General features: G+C 40.4%; 1 protein-coding gene across 1 annotated transcript; it reads left to right on the forward strand.

Moving 5' to 3' along the window:
• Positions 1–8,362: 8,362 nt before the first annotated feature.
• Positions 8,363–18,392, forward strand: SLC38A9 (solute carrier family 38 member 9). Its single transcript, XM_053448048.1, has 14 exons — positions 8,363–8,505; positions 10,095–10,227; positions 11,128–11,246; positions 11,327–11,390; positions 11,856–11,949; positions 12,655–12,825; positions 12,931–12,990; positions 14,200–14,394; positions 14,782–14,889; positions 15,157–15,263; positions 15,714–15,827; positions 16,283–16,431; positions 16,778–16,867; positions 18,083–18,392. The coding sequence occupies exons 1-14, from the start codon at positions 8,393–8,395 to the stop codon at positions 18,246–18,248; spliced, it is 1,683 nt and encodes a 560-aa protein (XP_053304023.1). The 5' UTR covers positions 8,363–8,392; the 3' UTR covers positions 18,249–18,392.
• Positions 18,393–19,111: the final 719 nt, after the last annotated feature.

The following is a 19,111-nucleotide window of genomic DNA, read 5'->3' on the forward strand; positions in this document are numbered from 1 at the left end:
CCTTCACATTCCCTTACTAAGCATATTTTACCTGAACTACACTTCGCTTACCAAACACTTTCTTCTTCTGACTAATAATTGTTGCACGTGCACGACCCAGCTTCTCCTGGCGGTGCATTATGGGAGTTGTAGTATTTGGCGTCAGCGCACAGGAGGTAAGAATCAAGTCTATGAACTACGGTTCCCGACAACCCCCGCGGCAAAATAAGCACGTCTTGACTCAGCTGCATCCTGTTTGGCCGCTCATAGGGAAGTGACCGGGTTCGCGGGACTGTCTGCTGTGAGTTTGTAACAGTGGAAGGTAGACGGCTTTGCTTTTAGTAGATTTTTCTGCTTTACGGTGTATGGCGCACTGGGCGAGTTCTAAGTAAATAAATAGAGCCGGTCTTAGCCGTGTCACCCCGTGCTGTATGTTTGCAGTCAGGTAATTGGGTTGTCACCAGTGCCGCTGTTGGTGTAAACAAGTTGTAAATGATGATGGCTGCGGGTGCTTCTGAATGAAAACACGTTCTGGGGTTTGTGTGATGCTGGGAGGTTAGCGGTGAGTTGTGTGTATTTGTAGCAGGGAGATCAGCATGTTTTCTGCGCGAGTGAGTGAGTGCAGTTGACTGTGAGTGAGTGCAGTTGACTGTGAGTGAGTGCAGTTGACTGTGAGTGAGTGCAGTTGACTGTGAGTGAGTGCAGTTGACTGTGAGTGAGTGCAGTTGACTGTGAGTGAGTGCAGTTGACTGTGAGTGAGTGCAGTTGACTGTGAGTGCAGCCTTGCAGTTGAGTGTGCGCGCGCAGCCTTGCACTTGTGTGTGTGTGTGTGTGTGTGAGTGCAGCCTTGCGGTCGAGTGTGTGAGTGAGTGCAGCCTTGCAGCTGAGTGCGTGTGTGAGTGCAGCCATAAGGAGGTGATTTGTGTTCTTGCGCGGCATCGAGGCTGTTTAATGGTTTAATGTTGTGTGTCGGTGTCATCGTGGGGTCGCGCTGGGTGCAGTTTGCGCCTGGTGGGCTGTGGAAATGATTCTGGTGATTGTTGTAGAGGACAGTACTTTGGATGCCTTGATGTTGGAGGGGAGATTATTTTCTCACCAGTGCCTCTCATATGATTTATTACTGGTAGAGTTTATATCTTTTGAAGCGCAGCATTAAATACTTTTGGTACAAATTGACACTGATTACTCAACAAAACGCAGCAATTCTGTATTTCTGTTGCCATAACTTTGGTCTGCGAGATGCCGTTGAAGATGTTTTGTGTTTTCCGGGTTTCTTGTTTACTTTGCTTTGTTAGGGTTTTTTCAGTTTTATCTAAAGGAATGTAAAACGTTGATCTTTACCGTACACTGACAGTCTAGAACAGATCTTATCGCTTCCTTTATAGGTTCCCAGTCCTTCCTTTTTACATGGCCTTCCCAGTCACTTTATTACTGTTTTCATAGGGTTGGAGGATATTACCGCAGAATGCATTTTCCTTTTACCTTAAAATATATATATTATTGTGTGTGTATAATATTATATATTATAGTTTACTGTAGCATACTATTAAATCTTGGATATTCTATCGAGTAAATTTGCATATATAGGCTGATATCTGTACTTGGGTATTATCCACCAAGTATCTGAAAATGTAAAATCTATGCTGCTGATATTAAATGGGGCTTTGTGCTGCTGCATGGAGGATACATCGTTGGCCATCAGACCCCGCTCTGCCAGTTACAAATCCCCTGCATCGCTGGCACTGTAGGGGTTGTAGATTTTGCCTGCTATTGGCGCCTCTTGCTATGGCAGTTACCCCTCGTGGATGGCTGCTGCCTGTTGTCAGCCCAGCATTGTTGTAGAATGATGTTCTTATGTTCATTGGGCTTTGTGGTAGAATGAAAGGTGGGCATGCGTTGCAAAGTTCTGGTTTATGTAACCAATTGCATGCATATTTGCTACTCATCTCTCGTGGACGGCGTACAGGTGCAGTGTCTATAGCGCAGTATATCGGTATTCATTTGTATAGCACCGTGATATTTCACAGCACTGTTCATATGTAGTGTGTCACATAACAATGGACTTACAGAAAGAAGATGCAAAAACAAGCTTACAATGCTGAGCATGCGTTTGTACGATTGCAGGCCACCTTGTGGTGTTTGGCAGCGATGCCTTATTGCTTACTATGACTTGGTATATTTCATGTTCCATGTTTCTTTTTTCTAAGACAGCTGATCAGCAGCACTCACTGCCGTATGCCTTCTGACGTGGGGGTTTGGTCAGTGATGATGCCTGAAGACTGCCTTGGAGGGCGAGGCAGTTCTTGACGCCGGGTACCATTGGGTAGCAGTGTATAGATGGCACACATTTTCAAGGCATGGAACATTGTGAAGTTGTTACAAGGTTAATGTGTTTAGGCATCCTTATAACATATCTGCTGAAGTTCCACAGCCTATTAAAATAAGCCCCGATTACTAGTGTTGGACAGCTTTATGTTTAATGTAGGAATTTGATATGTGTTGGGAGTTAAGATGAAGTTCATCTGTAGCAGTCACTGTGTTGCAATTCCAAAATCTCTTCTGCCGCAAATCACATGCACCGATACAGACGACAAATGCAGTTCTGAAGGTTTTTTTATTTTTATTATTTACTTTCTAATGTATATTGGTTTGTTAGTGGGGAATTAGTTAGGGTTAGATAGTGGTTAAAATAAAAACCTGAAAATAATTTGAAAAATTACCGTATATTCCGGCGTATAAGACGACTTTTTAACCCCAAAAAATCTTCTTAAAAGTGGGGGGTCGTCTTATACGCCGGGTACTTACCAAGCCGGAGGTTCCCACGAAGCCACCAATCTCTCTAATCACTACGCGCCGGCTATTGAGGCCGAGCGCAGGGATGCCGTCATGTCCCGGCGCCCGGCTTTAATTGCCGGCGCGTAGTGATGAGGGAGCAGGGAAGCCGAGGTCTGAAGTGCCAGACCTCGGGCTTCCCGAGGTCTGGCACTTCAGACCTCGGCTTCCCTGCTCTCTAATCACTAGGCGCCGGCTATTGATGCCGAGCGCAGGGATGCCGTCATGTCCCGGCGCCCGGCATCAATTGCCGGCGCGTAGTGATGAGGGAGCAGGGAAGCCCGAGGTCTGGCACTTCAGACCTCGGCTTCCCTGCTCTCTAATCACTAGGCGCCGGCTATTGATGCCGAGCGCAGGGATGATGTCATGTCCCGGCGCCTAGTGATTAGAGAGCAGGGAAGCCGAGGTCTGAAGTGCCAGACCTCGGGCTCCCACAACTGGATGGAAGAAAGAAGACAGAAGATAAGGTAAGAGATAGGGAGAAAGGGGGGAGAAATATATATATATATATATATATATATATATATATATATATATATACACACACACACACACACACACACTGGTGTGTATATATATATATATACTGGTGTGTGTGTGTGTGTGTGTATATATATATATACATATATATACACACTGGTGTGTGTATATATGTATATGTATATATGTATATGTATATATATATATATATATATATATACACATATACATATACATGTGTGTGTAAAGGCAGGGGTGTGTGGTGAGGGCAGTGTATAAATGTGTATGTATGGACAGGCATATGTGTAGATATATATATATAGATATATATATATTATATATGTGTGTGTGTGTAAGGGCAGTGCATGTATGTATATGTCAGCAAATCAACCAGCAAATCACCGGTAAGGTACATCGCTTGCCGTGATTGGCTGGTTGTTGTACGCTGGGTAGAGGGGTAGTCTTATACGGCGAGTATAGTCCAAACTCTATATTTGGACTGTAAAAGTTGGGGGTCGTCTTATACGCCCAGTCGTCTTATACGCCGGAATATACGGTAAATGAAAATGATATAGGATGGTTATCAATGCAAGTTAACCAATATTTTTTTTCCTCTTTTTACTAGTTGTGGATAATTCATATATTTTTTGTAAAACTGATTGTTTTAATAAAATGAAAATATAATTGTGTTTTTTTGCAATAAAAATCTTCTTGGAACAAAATTTTTTTTTTTACTTGGGTACGTTAAATGAGAAACAAGGAACTAATGATTAAAGAGAGAACAAAAATTGCTGTGGTCCTATAGCATAAAGAAGGATTCTTAAGGGGGTTAAACCAGGATGTGAGGGGGTGTAGAATAAAAAGGGGAGCTGGGGTAGATTCATAACTACGTGTTAGAAGTTGATTAATACATAATCAATTGGCAAAGATTGGTAACCCGATGTCTGAAAAGCATTTTGCATTGGATAGCAGATAGAACAGGTGAGCTAGTGGTGAACAGGTGAACTTAAATGACATCACCGCAACATGCTTGGTTTCTCGTGATTTGTGGATTACAATGTTTTTGTTTGTTTTTAGTAAGGGCAGAGTAAAGAAAACGGGATATATCTTTGTTAACCCCTTAATGACAGCCCATACATGTACTGGCTCAAAATGCATAGTTTTCAATGGGTTTAGGGCAGGGCTTGACAAATTTGTTGTGAATCTAGGCGCCTGCTAAGAAAGTTAGGAGCCAGGATTTTTTTAAAACCAACAGTTGGTCAGGAGTGATCTGATCATCATCAGCCCGCTTACTAAACTTACACATTTGTACAGGGTGCTTCCAGGTCAGTGCAGCAGCAGAGTCTCGTACAAAACGGGAATTAACCCTTAAAATGCCACGATCGCGGCATTGAAAGGGTTAACGCTGCACTTTCGCTCTCATGGAGCGATCAGGCAGCAGGGGGGTGTTGTGTCAGGTCACCACACTTGTGTGGGGACCCAATCAACACTCAACCTCCTTTCCTGAAGCTGCCTGTGGAAGCTGAAAACACGATTGCTGGTTTTCCTGCAACCGCGTTTTCAGCCTACAGGATCACTCCGTGGGAGTGATCTCAGGCTCGGGGGCGGGCTCGGAGGGGCTGTGCTGTCTCCCCAGACTCCTGGGCAGACAGCAGCAGCGCCCCCGCGTGGCAATTTTTTGTGGCTGTAACAGGCTGACAAACACCTAGGCGCCAGGACGAAATTCTCTGGAGCCTGGGATTTGTCGAGCCCTGGTTTAGGGACCGCTCAAGGCCTTCTTTTCGATTAAACAATATATCCTGATACTAGTGGTAATAATTTGCACAGGTGTTTAAGTAATGAGATTGATGAGGTAAAAAATAATCATTATTTTAAAAAAAAAAAATTCTTTTTTTTCCTTAACTCAAAATGATATATATATAATTTATTTTTTTTTAATTAAAGACTTCACGGAAATAAAATAATTTTTCGTGTACGCTAAAGGAGAAACCAGGAAATAACTGACAAAAGATAAAAGCACAAAAGCTGCTCTAGTGCTATAGCATGCTGCGGTTAGTGGAGCCGCCAGCGAGAACGGACCTGTCCGCATCCGCTAACCAACACAGAGGTTTTTCATTATTCATGTAAGGGAGGATTTGGGGAATAGCGACCATAACATGGAGGCACTGGAGATTAATTCATAAACTGAAGCTGGATGAGAGGTTTCACAAAATACTGAATTTTAGGAAGGTCAACTTCAGTAGATTAATGTTATCCATGAAGCCAATTCACTGGGGTAAATAAAATGCCCTCAGGAAGACACGCAGAAGATGAGTGAAATATCGTCAAACTAACACTAAAAAAAATATGTAGTTTATTAGATCAGTCAGAAAAAGACAAAGAGAATGGGATTTAAAGTATATAAATCAAAGGGATCAGCAGCATCACTTGCGCTAATAAAAGCTGCAAGTGAAAATCAAAAATGGATGATTGACAGTAATGCAAGCCAACCATGTTTTTTTTTTTCTCTAATACATTAAAGTTTACGAAGGGAGCTGTTGGCCTACTCAAATTTGAAATTGGCACATTGATAAGTGAAGACCAAGAAAGACAGATGTATTTGTGTTTCAGGAGTGTATACCGATGAATAACTGATGCCTAAAGGTTTAAAAAATAAATGCCACAAAAAGTTTACAGCAAACGTGAATGGCTGGTACAGCACAAAGAGTGAAAACTGCTGGATAAAGTTATTTCCTAGACCCGATGGCACGGTAATTACCGTATTGGCTCGAATATAGGCCGCACCCCCCCCCCACTTTAAGTCTTTAAAGTGGGGGTGCGGCCTATATTCGGGGTCTAGCGCCCGACGCCCAGGACATGCAGTCCTGGGTGCCGGGCAGGCAGCGGGGCTAGGATACAGATCCCCCGCAGCGGTGCAGGGGACCTGTATCCTACTCTCGGATGTGCTCAGACAGCCTCCCCTGCCATCACTTTCCCCGGAGGAGTGCCGGCACGGGAGATTGTCCAATCGCATCGCACAGACGTTCACCGGCAGCGGCAATGAGCGTGAACGACCTCCGCTGCCGGCACGTCTGCTCGATGTGCTTTAACAATCTCCCTTGCCGGGAGATTTTTAAAGCACATCTTGCAGACGTGCCGGCAGCGGAGGTTGTTTCTTCTCGCATCGCCGCTGTCGGTGAACGTCTGCGTGAACAATCTTCCTTGCCGGTACTTCCCACGGCGGAAGTGCCGGCACCGGAAGTTGAAGCGTTATGTGTAGATGTCCCCCGCAAGACCCCGTGGAGTCTGCACCGGTAAGTCTGGTGTGGGGGGGGCATCTTGGGGACTGAGTGGCAGCATATCTCGGGGGGGGATACATCTTCGGGACAGAGTGGCAGTATATCTCGGGAGGGGGGGCAGAAACCTTTTTCATTAAAAAAGCACCTAACTTTTAGGGTGCGGCCTATATGCGGGTGTGGCCTATATCCAAACCAATACGGTAAATAGCCAGATCATTGCTACCTTAAATATGCAGCACACATCTGGGCACTTGTTCTTAAAAAGCACATTACGGAGCTTGAAAAAGGTTTCTTAAAGGTAGTATGATTATCATACTACGACTACATACGGTGACAATACCAGCCGCGCTCTGATGACCTCATAAACTTTCACGTCTCTATAAACATACAGGTGCATCCACCCCTTACACTTGCCCTGACTTATTGTTTTTTTGCAGTGAAAGGGATGTCTCCCCACTGCTGTACAGGAGGTCAGTCTGTCTAATGACAACCTGGACTCTCATGTTAGAAGCCAGGTGCTCTGCGCAAGCGCATCTCTGCAATATGAAAACCTGATGGCGTGATCGGAGATTTCTTCCAATAAGTGTCAAATTTGGCACCCATCTGGAGGTCACTTGAGAGCGAGAAGGTCTGAAAACCCTGCTGGCTGATCACACACATTGAGATCAGCAATGTAAGGCTATGGAGCTTGCTGATCTGTATAAGTGCAGGAGAGATTCCGAGGTTGTAGAAGGAAAAACAGAGCTAAAATAAAAAATGAAAAAAAATATTTTTGTAAAAAGTAAGAAAATAAAACAAATACTTTATATTGAACCCCCCGATGTTAATGTGACATCACTGGTGTCTGTAAGATATGGGACCTTTCCCAAAGGGATCCCTTTATGTGAAGGATTGATGTGACCCTCTATATTACAGAAAAGTATTACTGTAGTCAGTGGATGTTGCTGGACATTATTTTGGTTATTGTTCAACAATGGTACCTGCAGTGTAGAAGAAAAGGGAAATTGCATTATCAAAGAGGGGAAGAATAGTTTAACAAACATGGTAAAGATGACAAAAAACTCTTGTCATTATGGTATGAAAAACTTCTGGGCCTAAATGGTTTTAATAGTACTGTATGAGGAACAAGAAGAAACCAATTCAGGCTCGGAGAAGGAAAAGGGGTTCTTTAAAGTAAGAACAATACGTACATCTCATTTATTACGTAAGGTGGTTGATATCATGGATGCTTTTAGGGCTGGATGTTTTTTTAAGAAAGGTTTAGGCAGGGATGTGACTTTTATAAGGACACGATCAGTGGTAGCTTGTTGATCCGGTGAGAAATCAGATTTTGAGTCAGGAGGGAATTCACTTTCCTGAGTCAGGATCAACAGGGAGGTGGAACTTGGTGGACTTGTCTCTGGATAAGTCCGCTTGAGCACATGCATCTTCGTTAAACATCTTTCTTTTTTCTTTCAGGAATACACAGAATTCCTGGCCTGTTTTGCGGCTCTCAAGTGCTGGATTTACAACGCCGAATAATAGAAAAGCCCCTTGTGAGAGGGGTGTTACTCTGTTTGACCATTCCATGCTCAAGTCAGGATGCTGTAGACGTCCAGTGTAATTTCATTGAGGTACGATATGTTATTAGCTTTGTCGTTATTACAGCCTCTGTGGAACCATTACCTTTTGAATGACAGAATTGCAATGAATTCACAACGTGTGTATACCATCAGTAGCCTTTCTTTTACTCAGATAGTATTTCCAAATTAACTTACATAATGTGCTTGACATATCGCTCCCTCTGCAGGTGGGACGTTTTTCTTTTATGCTTTGACCACTGAATGAAATCAAAAGCCGAAGCTATGGATGCTGATGACAGCCCTCTTCTGTACCCTTCGCTGTATGAAGACTGTGCAAGGAACCATTTCAATGCAGCAGATGCAAGATCAAGGAGGTAGATAATAATTTACCTCAATAAAAGGCGAAGAAGCTGTTTTTTCTTTTACTTAAATGCAAATGAATTATGGACATTTTACTGCTTCTTCGTACTCCTTACATTTAAAAAATACATACGTAGATTTCAATTCTTCATTTCATTGGTTGCTACTTTGTGCAAAAAATACAAAGCAACCGCAATCATAACATACAGTAAAAAAAACATTTAACGGTTCCAGTGGCACAGATAAAGTGGCCTTGCGGCAGGAATAACACCTGAGGATTGGGGAGGGGTAGAACGACAAAAGTCCAAGGGCTGAGGGACCGGGAGAGTGAGGCTGGGTATTAATACTCCTCCTCAACACTGTCAGTGATGGAATAGTCTCTTAGCAAGATGGGGATTAGTCTGCGACAGTCCCTAACAGTTAGTCCAAACCATCTCTTCTGTGACATTGGAGAACCCTAGAATCATTTTCTTTGTGGTTATCTCTACTGAGCGCATAGATAAGCCCAACGGACCACAAGTCCGGTTTAACTACCCCAGTTAGTGTTCCCTCACAAACAGGTAAATCCAGAGTGTACAAAACAAAGCAAGAACTCAACGCATATCCAGCGAATAACGTTCACAAAACACAACTTATGAATAAATATTGGGGATTCCATCACGCTATACGGCCATATAGCCCGTTACTATATCAAAGCACCCTGAGTTTGATGAGTTCTATCTAATTTTTCATGGCTGTATTGCTTACCAAGGAGCTGAATCAGTGGAACTGAGCTGCTTTTAACCCAAAAGTCTTTATCTCTGTCGTGTTTCTTCCTCCTGGCATGGCGATCCATCCTGTTTCTGGGTTCCCCCTAGTGCAACAAATGAAAAGAAGAGTTGAAAGAGGGCGACCTCATCTGACCCCAGAACAGCTGGAAATGGGGCGATTTTCCAGTCATTAACCAACAGCAGGCTGTAATTGTCTCTGTGTATTAGGGCAATGTAAGAGCAGAGCATGTCCCCTAAGCCAAACTTACACTTTTTGATAAGCATTAGGCTGTCTGCTATTCTGCTGCCAGAGATGTCACAGGTCTGGTGTGGGTGGACAATCTGTCCGATGACAGACCATCGCAGCTGCATTATCTGCATATACTGAGCGCGGTTTCTCCGCAATCTCCTGCCTCAGCAACTCGGCAATGTTCAGGAACCCAGGCCAGGAGAAAAACCCTACCTCCGATAGAGGCCACAGCATCCCTCAGAGACATCTCCTTGATCGTCTCCCTTAGAAAATTACAAGTCTTATCCAGCTTATCTACACTGAATGACCTTAGCATGTGCTATTATGACCCAAATACATGAGTATCTACTAGTATGTTTTAGGGTCTTTTGCAACGGCCCCCTTGTTCACCAGAATACATACTCAAGAGCTTTTTTTCCTCCCCATGACTTGGTTCAGCAGCTCTGTCTACACCACCTGTTTCTATAAGAACTCCACCACAGAGGACAGACTTTGGAGTGTTTTTAAGAGACGCATTATGGAGGGCAAAGGAAGGCTGACATGTTTCTTTGATATTTAACCTACTGAAAATGTTCAGTCTCCATTGATTTCCTTTTTGTTGCAGGCCTTTTCACATTGAACCATCGTATATTACCAGCGTAAATCAGGACCCTCCAAGAGTTACAATGCAGGCGTCGGCGATGAACAAAAGAATCCACTACTACAGTAAACTTAGCAACCCATCTGAGAGATCTTTGGTAAGCATCAAGAAATGACCAATCGCTTAAAATTGTAGTTTGAAATGATAAAGCAAAAGTACTATTGAAAGTAAGTTTTTTCTAGAGAAATAGATATTGTTGAAATCCGTAAATTTTGGCTTTTTGTGTAAAACAGATTAATAAAAGTGAGACCACAACAGCTTTTCTGTTAGTAACTGATTATAGGTGTTGTGATTATATTTGGGTTCGTTAGATTAAATTGACTAATTTACAGATAGGGACCTCTGATGGTCTTTCATGGAACACGTGAAAAGATGCATAATATTCTTATGACATCTAAGCCAATTTTCTGAACTATTTTAAACAAACCCTCATACCATATCCTGAACCAGCCTTTCCAAACCACTCCTAAAACTATCTTCCATGACCTAACATCATACTACCTTTGTGTATAATATAAAATAAATATGTATATAAAATGTAAAATTATTATTTATTGTTTTGTATAGCGCCATCATAATGGAATGGCCCTACGCCGTCGCTGATGATTCATAGAAAACTCTTAATAATTCAAGGGGAACAGCGTTCAATTGAGTACCAAATGGCTGGACACTAACACGCTTTCAAGCATGTTGCAGGAGAGCTTCAAATAACTGCACAACAGATCTTTATACTCTCTAGTTAGGGTGGTGGTGGTGCATACACCTCTAGGTCCAGCCATGCGCAAACACTATGTCCGTAACACTAAAGCGAGGAGAGAGGTAAGAAAGAACAGCTGCATGAGCACTAAAGGGCCACGGAATAATAGAATAATACATGACTAACAAGATAGCCGCCACAATTGCTGCAGATAATAGAAATGTATTGGAACAAAATTAAATTAAACATTTTTAAATAACACTAACCTATTACTGCTATTATTCATGCTTTTTTTTATAGGTGGCTCCAGACCACGTCATCCCCCCTCCCGAAGAAATCTATGTTTACAGCCCATTAGGAACAGCTTTGAAAATTGATGGTACAGAGGGGTCAGAAAAAAACTCCAGTATTGTTACAATGTAAGTTTTGTCACTAGCTGTTTTTATTTACTTATTTATTTTTATTTACATAAACCCCAGATATCTCTTTCCTTTTTCAGATTTATGATCTGGAATACAATGATGGGGACATCAATACTCAGCATTCCCTGGGGAATAAAGCAGGTAACAGAACACTTGACATGTCTTTCTATGGGCTATAGGGGGCTATAAATATCATTAAACATATTGCACATAGAAAGTCACGGCACTTAATGTAAGAATGTTTTATGCAGCATCTAAAGTGCCCAGATGTGGATGTATAAGTTACATAAAATACTTTTGTTTCCATCCTCAAGCGTAAATATTCTCCATATGAGGTTACAATTAGAATTAATGAACAGTATCAGATTCAGGTGTTTTAGGGCAGTCCTGCTGTAGTTTAAACATACAAGCGAAAGATACTGCAGAGTGTTTCGCATAGAAATGTTCAGGGAGAAGAGGGACATCTGTAGATTTCTGCAACTAGAAGTCATTTCGAAAGCTTTGGCATAACCTTTTATATTATTCAGTTACTAAAATAATTTGACAAAGTGAAGTTAACGAATCCTATAAATGCTTTACAACTCACGTACTTTCACATTGCTCTAGGCTGGATTCACCACTGGGGTTTGTTTGCTGTTCCTGATGGGACTTTTAACTCTTTACTGCTGCTACAGGGTTGTGAAATCAAGAGGAGCAATACGTGAGCATCTTTTAACTATCATCTCTAGCCAGCCAAGATCTTTTACCATCCAACAATTATTCAAGGGCCACAATGCACTATGACTTAAAAACATATAATGAATATTATTTTGTCGTGGTTTCTTGACCTTTAATTAATGGGGAGCTTTAGCACTATTTACATACATAACTGCTATAGCATTGGGAGGAGATGGAGTTCCCATGGTTTTCAAGGTGTTAAGTGTTTCAAAAGACTCGTAGGGACCCAGGGTAACACAGATTAAACACAGCTGTTGGTAAATACTTAAGATGAGACTCAAGTTGATGCCAACGAGTTCCATTAAGTTTAATTTGAGTTTACCCTGACAACCTGAAATGTAGTAAATATCTCCTACAGAAAACTCATTCTGACTTGGTTTATTCACTAAAGTCAGAGTTTGCAGGAAGGTTTAAGATCCATTATATCACATTGAGTTTCCTGCAAGAAGAGCTTGTCGGCTTTGTGTAAAAATTGTGTTAAATCAGTCAGATATATTATAGCCTTGCTGCCCGCATCAAGGACAAACCTGCCAGGTTTTGGGTGATATACAGTGAAGATGAGTTGGAATCTCCATTTTTTATGCACTTAAGGGCTTAAATGCACTTAATAGATTAAATATCAAAGTTTTTCATATTTTTGTACATTAATGTGAATATATGCATATAATATGCACATATCCTGTTTCAGCCCTCACAGATACATCTAATTGGGAATTCCCGGATGTTTGCCAATACTACTTTGGCTCTTTTGGCCAGTGGTCCAGTCTCTTATTCTCCTTGGTATCCCTTGTTGGAGCAATGATTGTCTACTGGGTACTGATGTCTAATTTCCTCTTTAACACGGGGAAATTTATTTATAGTAAGTATGCAACATAGCGGGGAAACACAAACAGAAACCTAATGTATAAATTCAAAATCTACGCCGATACTAATTTGAAATATCTAAATTGTTACATTATTACAGATTATGTAAATGATGTCAACGTTACTGAAGCCGTTTTAAGCACCAACGGTAGCGAAAAAGGTAAGAGATACTTACTTTGTGAAGGGCAACAAATGTTAGGAACCTGTGACATATAACCTAAACGTGGAGTAATATATATGGGTATTTGTCACAACAAATGGTGACGAGGTATTAATATGTTTTATATATTATATTATAATACACAAGGCACACGTTTTTACATGGTTTATCCTCTATATAAAGCGTGCATTATATTACAACATATCCAAGGATTTTGCTAGCAGAAGTACAAGTAAATGTATAGATGACAAGGACAAATTGTCTTTATTTGCGAAAAACCACGTAGCTCAGATCCTTAATTCTGTACCTCTGGAGAAATCTTATTTTGATCTATACATCTGTTCTTTTATAAAAGGGACACTTCATGTACCGAAAGTGCTCCTATTGATTTCTATGAGGGTGCTTTCCTGCCACTTATTTGGCTGCTTCAACTAAGGGCCCAGAAACCAGACCATTAGAAGAATAGCTTAATATGAGATATCATGATTGATAAAGAACAGTGTGTGGCATGAGATGTGATTCTGGTCTGTTAAATTATAGGTAGATGTATAACGGGGGTAGTTCCTTTTCTGTACGTATCGGAATGATCTGAAGCCGTGTTCAGTATAAACCACGTAGGGTTTTGAATACTCCCTCGCTATATTATGAGCTTACAGACTGGGTGGACTGAATGGTTGTTATCTGAGGTCAAAGTCTGTGTTTCTATTGCACAGAGATGTAATCCTTATTTACGAAACTCTATTTGAAAATACATGATTCTTGCCATTTTCAGTACGTGTTGTCATCATCGTCGTCTATTCCCTTGTGTTTGTGGCAGCACCATGAGATTTCTGAGGGAAAAACAAGCCTTCTGGCTTGTCTGTAGATGAGTGTTTAGTAATGCTTCTACTACCCCCTTAATTTTAGGTAGAAGGATTTTCCATCACCTTTACCCACCATAATTTTTGTAATTGTAAGATTTTGTAATCCCAAGAATTGGCAGTCCGACAATTCAGCTTTCTGCTATACTTCAATGAGTATGTTTATGGGCAATCTCTTATCTATGGATTTTGTTGAAGGGGGAGGGTTTTGTAAACCCAATTAGGGGCAGTAAAGATCAGATTGAGAAGCCTCTATGTTATGTAATGGGTATTTTAAAACATGGGTTCATCATTGTTTGTGTCCTATAAGTAATTCAATAAGCATTTGTGATATTTCTTATCGTTTCAGTTATATGTCCAGATCCTGGGGACACCAGACCATCAAATGAATCTGTGGAAATATTTTTGGCTAATGGCACGGGTTTTGAGCAGTTCCAGACCTGGTGGAATAAAACCGATACTGTTCCATTTTATCTGATCGTCATTTTGCTTCCCCTTCTCAACTTCCGGTCTCCATCCTTCTTTGCCAAGTTTAATGTTTTGGGTAAATATCTCAGTACAGACCATTGGTTACGGACCACAAAATAGATCATAATACTCTTGGAAGTCCCGAGTCTGCTATAAAAACCAAGCTCTGTATCGTTTTCACGGATAATTCAGCTTTTCTGTATGTGATCTATACACTAGCGTTCAAAAGGTTTGGGACCACCTAGATGTTTTCATGGGAAAACAAGGACATTTCTAGCTCTAGTTACCGTCGGCTCTAGCCATCTTCGGCCCCACCTGCTCCTGGATGGTGTTAATGTTCTTCTACATTTAGTCTTGTCTACAGTACTTCATAATCATGTAGTCAATATAACTGCATATTGGAATATCTTTCCAAAATCAGTGTATCCGCTGTGCTGTTAAGTAATTCCTGTTTTTATTGCAGGCACTGTGTCCGTTCTGTATTTGATATCACTCGTTACGTTAAAAGCTGCTCGTCTTGGATTCCACTTACAGTTTCAGTGGACTGGAATACAAGATTTTTTTGTGCCGGGTAAGGTAACCAGAAAAGGGGCAAATGCAATACTAAAACAATAACAGATAATAAATCTGCATGGCTTTGTGAGACATCAATATATATATATATATATATATATATATATAGTGCCTCGTTATACTGAGTCCCTTGTCTACGTGGAAATGTGAAACTTGCAAATGATCTCTAAAATGCGGTTATGTGTATTATATATGTTAACAGACATTATTAGCTGTGGAGGACTGACAGATAATACATTATTTTCCCCTTTTGTCCCTTTTTTAGAATTTAGGACATCATTCCCTCAGCTTACTGGCATCTTGACACTTGCATTCTTCATTCACAATTGTGTCATTACTCTACTTAAGAACAACAGAAACCCTGACAATAATGTAAGTATTTTTTTAACAAAACCTAATTCTATTAGTATTATAGAATTAGTAGAAGCAAAGGTGTGATCGTGAAGACGTAACATCGGGTTGCAATGGCTGAAGATAATCTTCCCCTACACTGTATCATTGTGCATATGTGAAATGTTGTACTTAATTAATATTAAATGTTATTTAAATGTTGTTATTGCATTCATCTGGGTCAGCTCTGCGATGGCTATTTTGTGTAGATTAAACTCCACTATGTAACTATACAGATGTCTTCTTCGCAGTATTTTAAATAGTCTTGGCAGGGCTACTTTAAACATTGCACATATATAAAACACACCTATACAGCAAACATTTAGTTTTTTTTGGACTGTGTATATATATATTGCTGTTTGTAACTTTATGAATGCTATCTTCGTTCACAGAAGAATCTTAGTAAGGTTGTCTATCCCTTTGGTCTTTTAGGTGAGAGATCTCTCCATTGCTTACTTACTGGTCGGCTTTACATATATCTATGTCGGAATTATGGTATTTGCTTCTTTTCCTTCTCCACCATTGACAAAAGAATGCATTCAGCAGGTAGAGGAACAAACATATTTATGTGTTTACTTTCCTACATTAGCCACATGCAATAGAATAAATGGCTCTTATCTACCAACAAATTTCCGTGTTGAATAACATGTTGAGTGTATAATGTCACCCAGTACCCATTTTATTATATCAGCTGCATCTGAACGGCATTGTCCCATGTTAGTACAGGGTAGCAATACAGGGCAGACGGTCTTTTGTAAATAACTTAAACCTCCCATATTCTACCGGCAAATCCGACATCACTGAGGTAGAAGATACACACTATATATATATATATATATCTTACAATCCATTCATTAGTGAATAATTCAGGTAGCACAATACATAGATCAAAGTCCCTGCTCTTAAACGTACGCCAGCATCAGGTATACTGCAGCCTTAAACTGAGGGACGTCGTTTTGTTGAACGTGTATGTAACCTGTTTCACGTCATATTTCTTCTAGAATTTCCTGGATAACTTCCCAAGCAGTGATATCCTGGCATTTATCGCAAGAATATTTTTACTTTTCCAAATGATGACTGTGTACCCGTTGTTAGGTTATCTCGTGAGAGTCCAGTTTCTTGGACATGTCTTTGGGAAAACATATCCGAGGTATTGTGGACATTGAGATGTTCCTATTGTTATGAGGATGAGAAGGTTTGGTGATCATGAGCCCCCTTTTCAGTACAGTTAATTACTGCACAAAAAAATATATAGAAAAGGGCACGCACGTTAAAAAGCATACACATTCAGATTCCGGGGTGCTGCTGAAATGGCCAACATACACAAAAAAGCAAGAAATGAGCGCCCCCAGGAACCTGTGTGACAGGAGGGGGTGCTCAACCCCAAACTTTGGTGAAAACCTGCAAATATATCTATATCATAGTTTATTTTGTATGTAAGCAGAGCCACTTTTCTGAGAGCCTGAGTTTATTTTAGTTTTTTTTCCCCCTATCAGCATAGTCCATGTTCTGGCTCTAAATATTACGGTGGTCGGTGCTGGAGTGGTCATGGCCAGATTCTACCCTAACATTGGAGGAATAATTAGGTAAATATTTAATATGTTTGTGTGTTTAATTTGTTCTTGCAGGTGGGGGGTTGCATGGATTTGCATTCAGGCTGGCAAGTCGTTGCTGCAGTCGCATGCACCAAATATACCCAACTAAATCATTTAAAAAATACAATATTGGGTTCTATGTAAGGGATTGACGCATAAAATCTCTGTGCATAAGAAGTATTACTATAATCGGGGAATGCTGCTGAACATAAATTGGGTTTTTTTGTTCAAAAGTTATTTTCTATTTTTTATATGTATTTGTACTAATAAACTCTTGAAGACTTTTATTGTCCTGGAAAAATGTATAATTTGTATGGGTACATCAAATATGGAAAAAGGGAATAATTTAACAAATATGGTAAAAATGGGGGGCTGAGTCTTGATTTCTTACAGACAGGAAATGTGACTTGATAATAATTGGATAATTTATGCAAGGGAAAAATAAAAATGCTTTTACATACGGCACACAACATCTAAGTGCTTAAAAGTACTGTTCTACCTACTCATGCAGAATTAAACACTTTGATAACTAAATACAGCATTAGAAGCATCATTCTCAGTCCTGCTGAATGTCCGAGCCCTTCCGTGAATTAATCATGTCAAATTTGGCTTTTTAAAAAAAAATAATTTTCTGTGAATAGCTTAAGGAGAAAATGTACTTAGGGAGAAGCTGCAGCTTCCAATCCCTTCCATGGTCCAATTTTTGAACCATTTATTGGCTGCTTGTAGGCATTAGACCCCCACGGTGAGGTTTCACTGAGCCAGTACTGGCAGTGAGTATATCATGTGCCCAAAGGGGCAAACACGTATGGGGCAATTCTGTAGAAACCCCATGCATTTGCAAGGGCGATAGCATCTATATAAGAGACCTCTTAGCTATAATGATGCATTGGGGTGCATATAATGGCTGGAGTGTCTCTGTAAATGTCACAATAGATGTCACGATGGACTCCTCCTACAGGTTTGTGGTGTTTTTATCTTATTCAGCCTTCAGATGAACGAATAAAAGGACAGACCTGCTAAGGTTTTAGTTAAATTCTAGATAGCTCAGTTAATGTTCTGTCTCAGTGGAGTAGAACTTGAAATACATTTTCATGGCTGTGTCCCTTTAATGATACTCGTGTAGATCATAAAAAATATTCCTGAGAAATATATAGTATGTGTGAAATATATGAAGATTTATTGTGAATTTTTTTCTCGCCTTAGGTTTTCAGGAGCAGCTTGCGGACTTGCCTTTGTTTTTGTGTATCCGTCCCTGATTCATATGATTGCCCTTTATCGCAGCCAAGAGTTGAAGTGGCCTTCTGCGGTTTTCCACATTTGTGTGATCGTTTTAGGAGTGGGTAATCTAGTTTCACAGTTTTTTATGTGAAAGAGAGGTTTTCACATTATAGTTGGACATTTGGCTTATTACATGACCACAAACTGAAGAGGTATGGACAGAATGCCGTGTCTCCCAACAGACTATTATAACAACAATCTCTGCTGTTCAAATCTACCATGGTGAAGATGGCAAGATAGCAACCCTTACGGCTGCCATATACTGAAAATCCTGGCATCTTCCAAGCAGTATATAACGTAGCATCATCTCTTTGTGTTTGTCATATGGAAACGGTTGTTTGGTGCCTCTTTGCTATCTATGTTTACAGTGTGATTTATATAAATATATATAAATACATACACATATATATGTACACACACACACACACATTATGGTAAGTTCTCAAAAATCACTCCTTAGCCCCATATCTCATACATATATTCCACTGTAAACAAATTGTGTAAATACTTTATTAACAAGTGGCTTGGTGGCTTGGGTGGATACTTTGCAAATATGTTTAATTTTACTTTTTGGGGAAAATTCTTTGATCATAACAAAATCCATATGTACTGTGCTACTGGGTAGAGGCTCCTTTTTGCCCAAAACACGGATGATTCACGGCACAATTTAGGTGTCCATTAATATAAATAAAAACAGGGATTCTGCTCTTTTGGACGAGGTTTAGGACCACTCAGTGCCATCTGTCATTATGTAGCCTAGCTCTTCCTCCCCACTACTTTACATTTATTGCCAGATCTGTGCCAGGCCATGTCTTTTTTAAATACACATATACAGCAGACGAGTAAACAATGCAAACAAATATTTATTTTGTATTTCCCGTGATGATTGGATCCAAGATTAGCTGCAGTACAGTTAGCAACGATAAAGCTGCTTTCAGAGAATTCCGTGTTTCT

Source organism: Spea bombifrons, chromosome 1 (genome assembly GCF_027358695.1).
Source record: "Spea bombifrons isolate aSpeBom1 chromosome 1, aSpeBom1.2.pri, whole genome shotgun sequence".
In the NCBI taxonomy this organism is placed as follows: Eukaryota; Metazoa; Chordata; class Amphibia; order Anura; family Pelobatidae; genus Spea; species Spea bombifrons.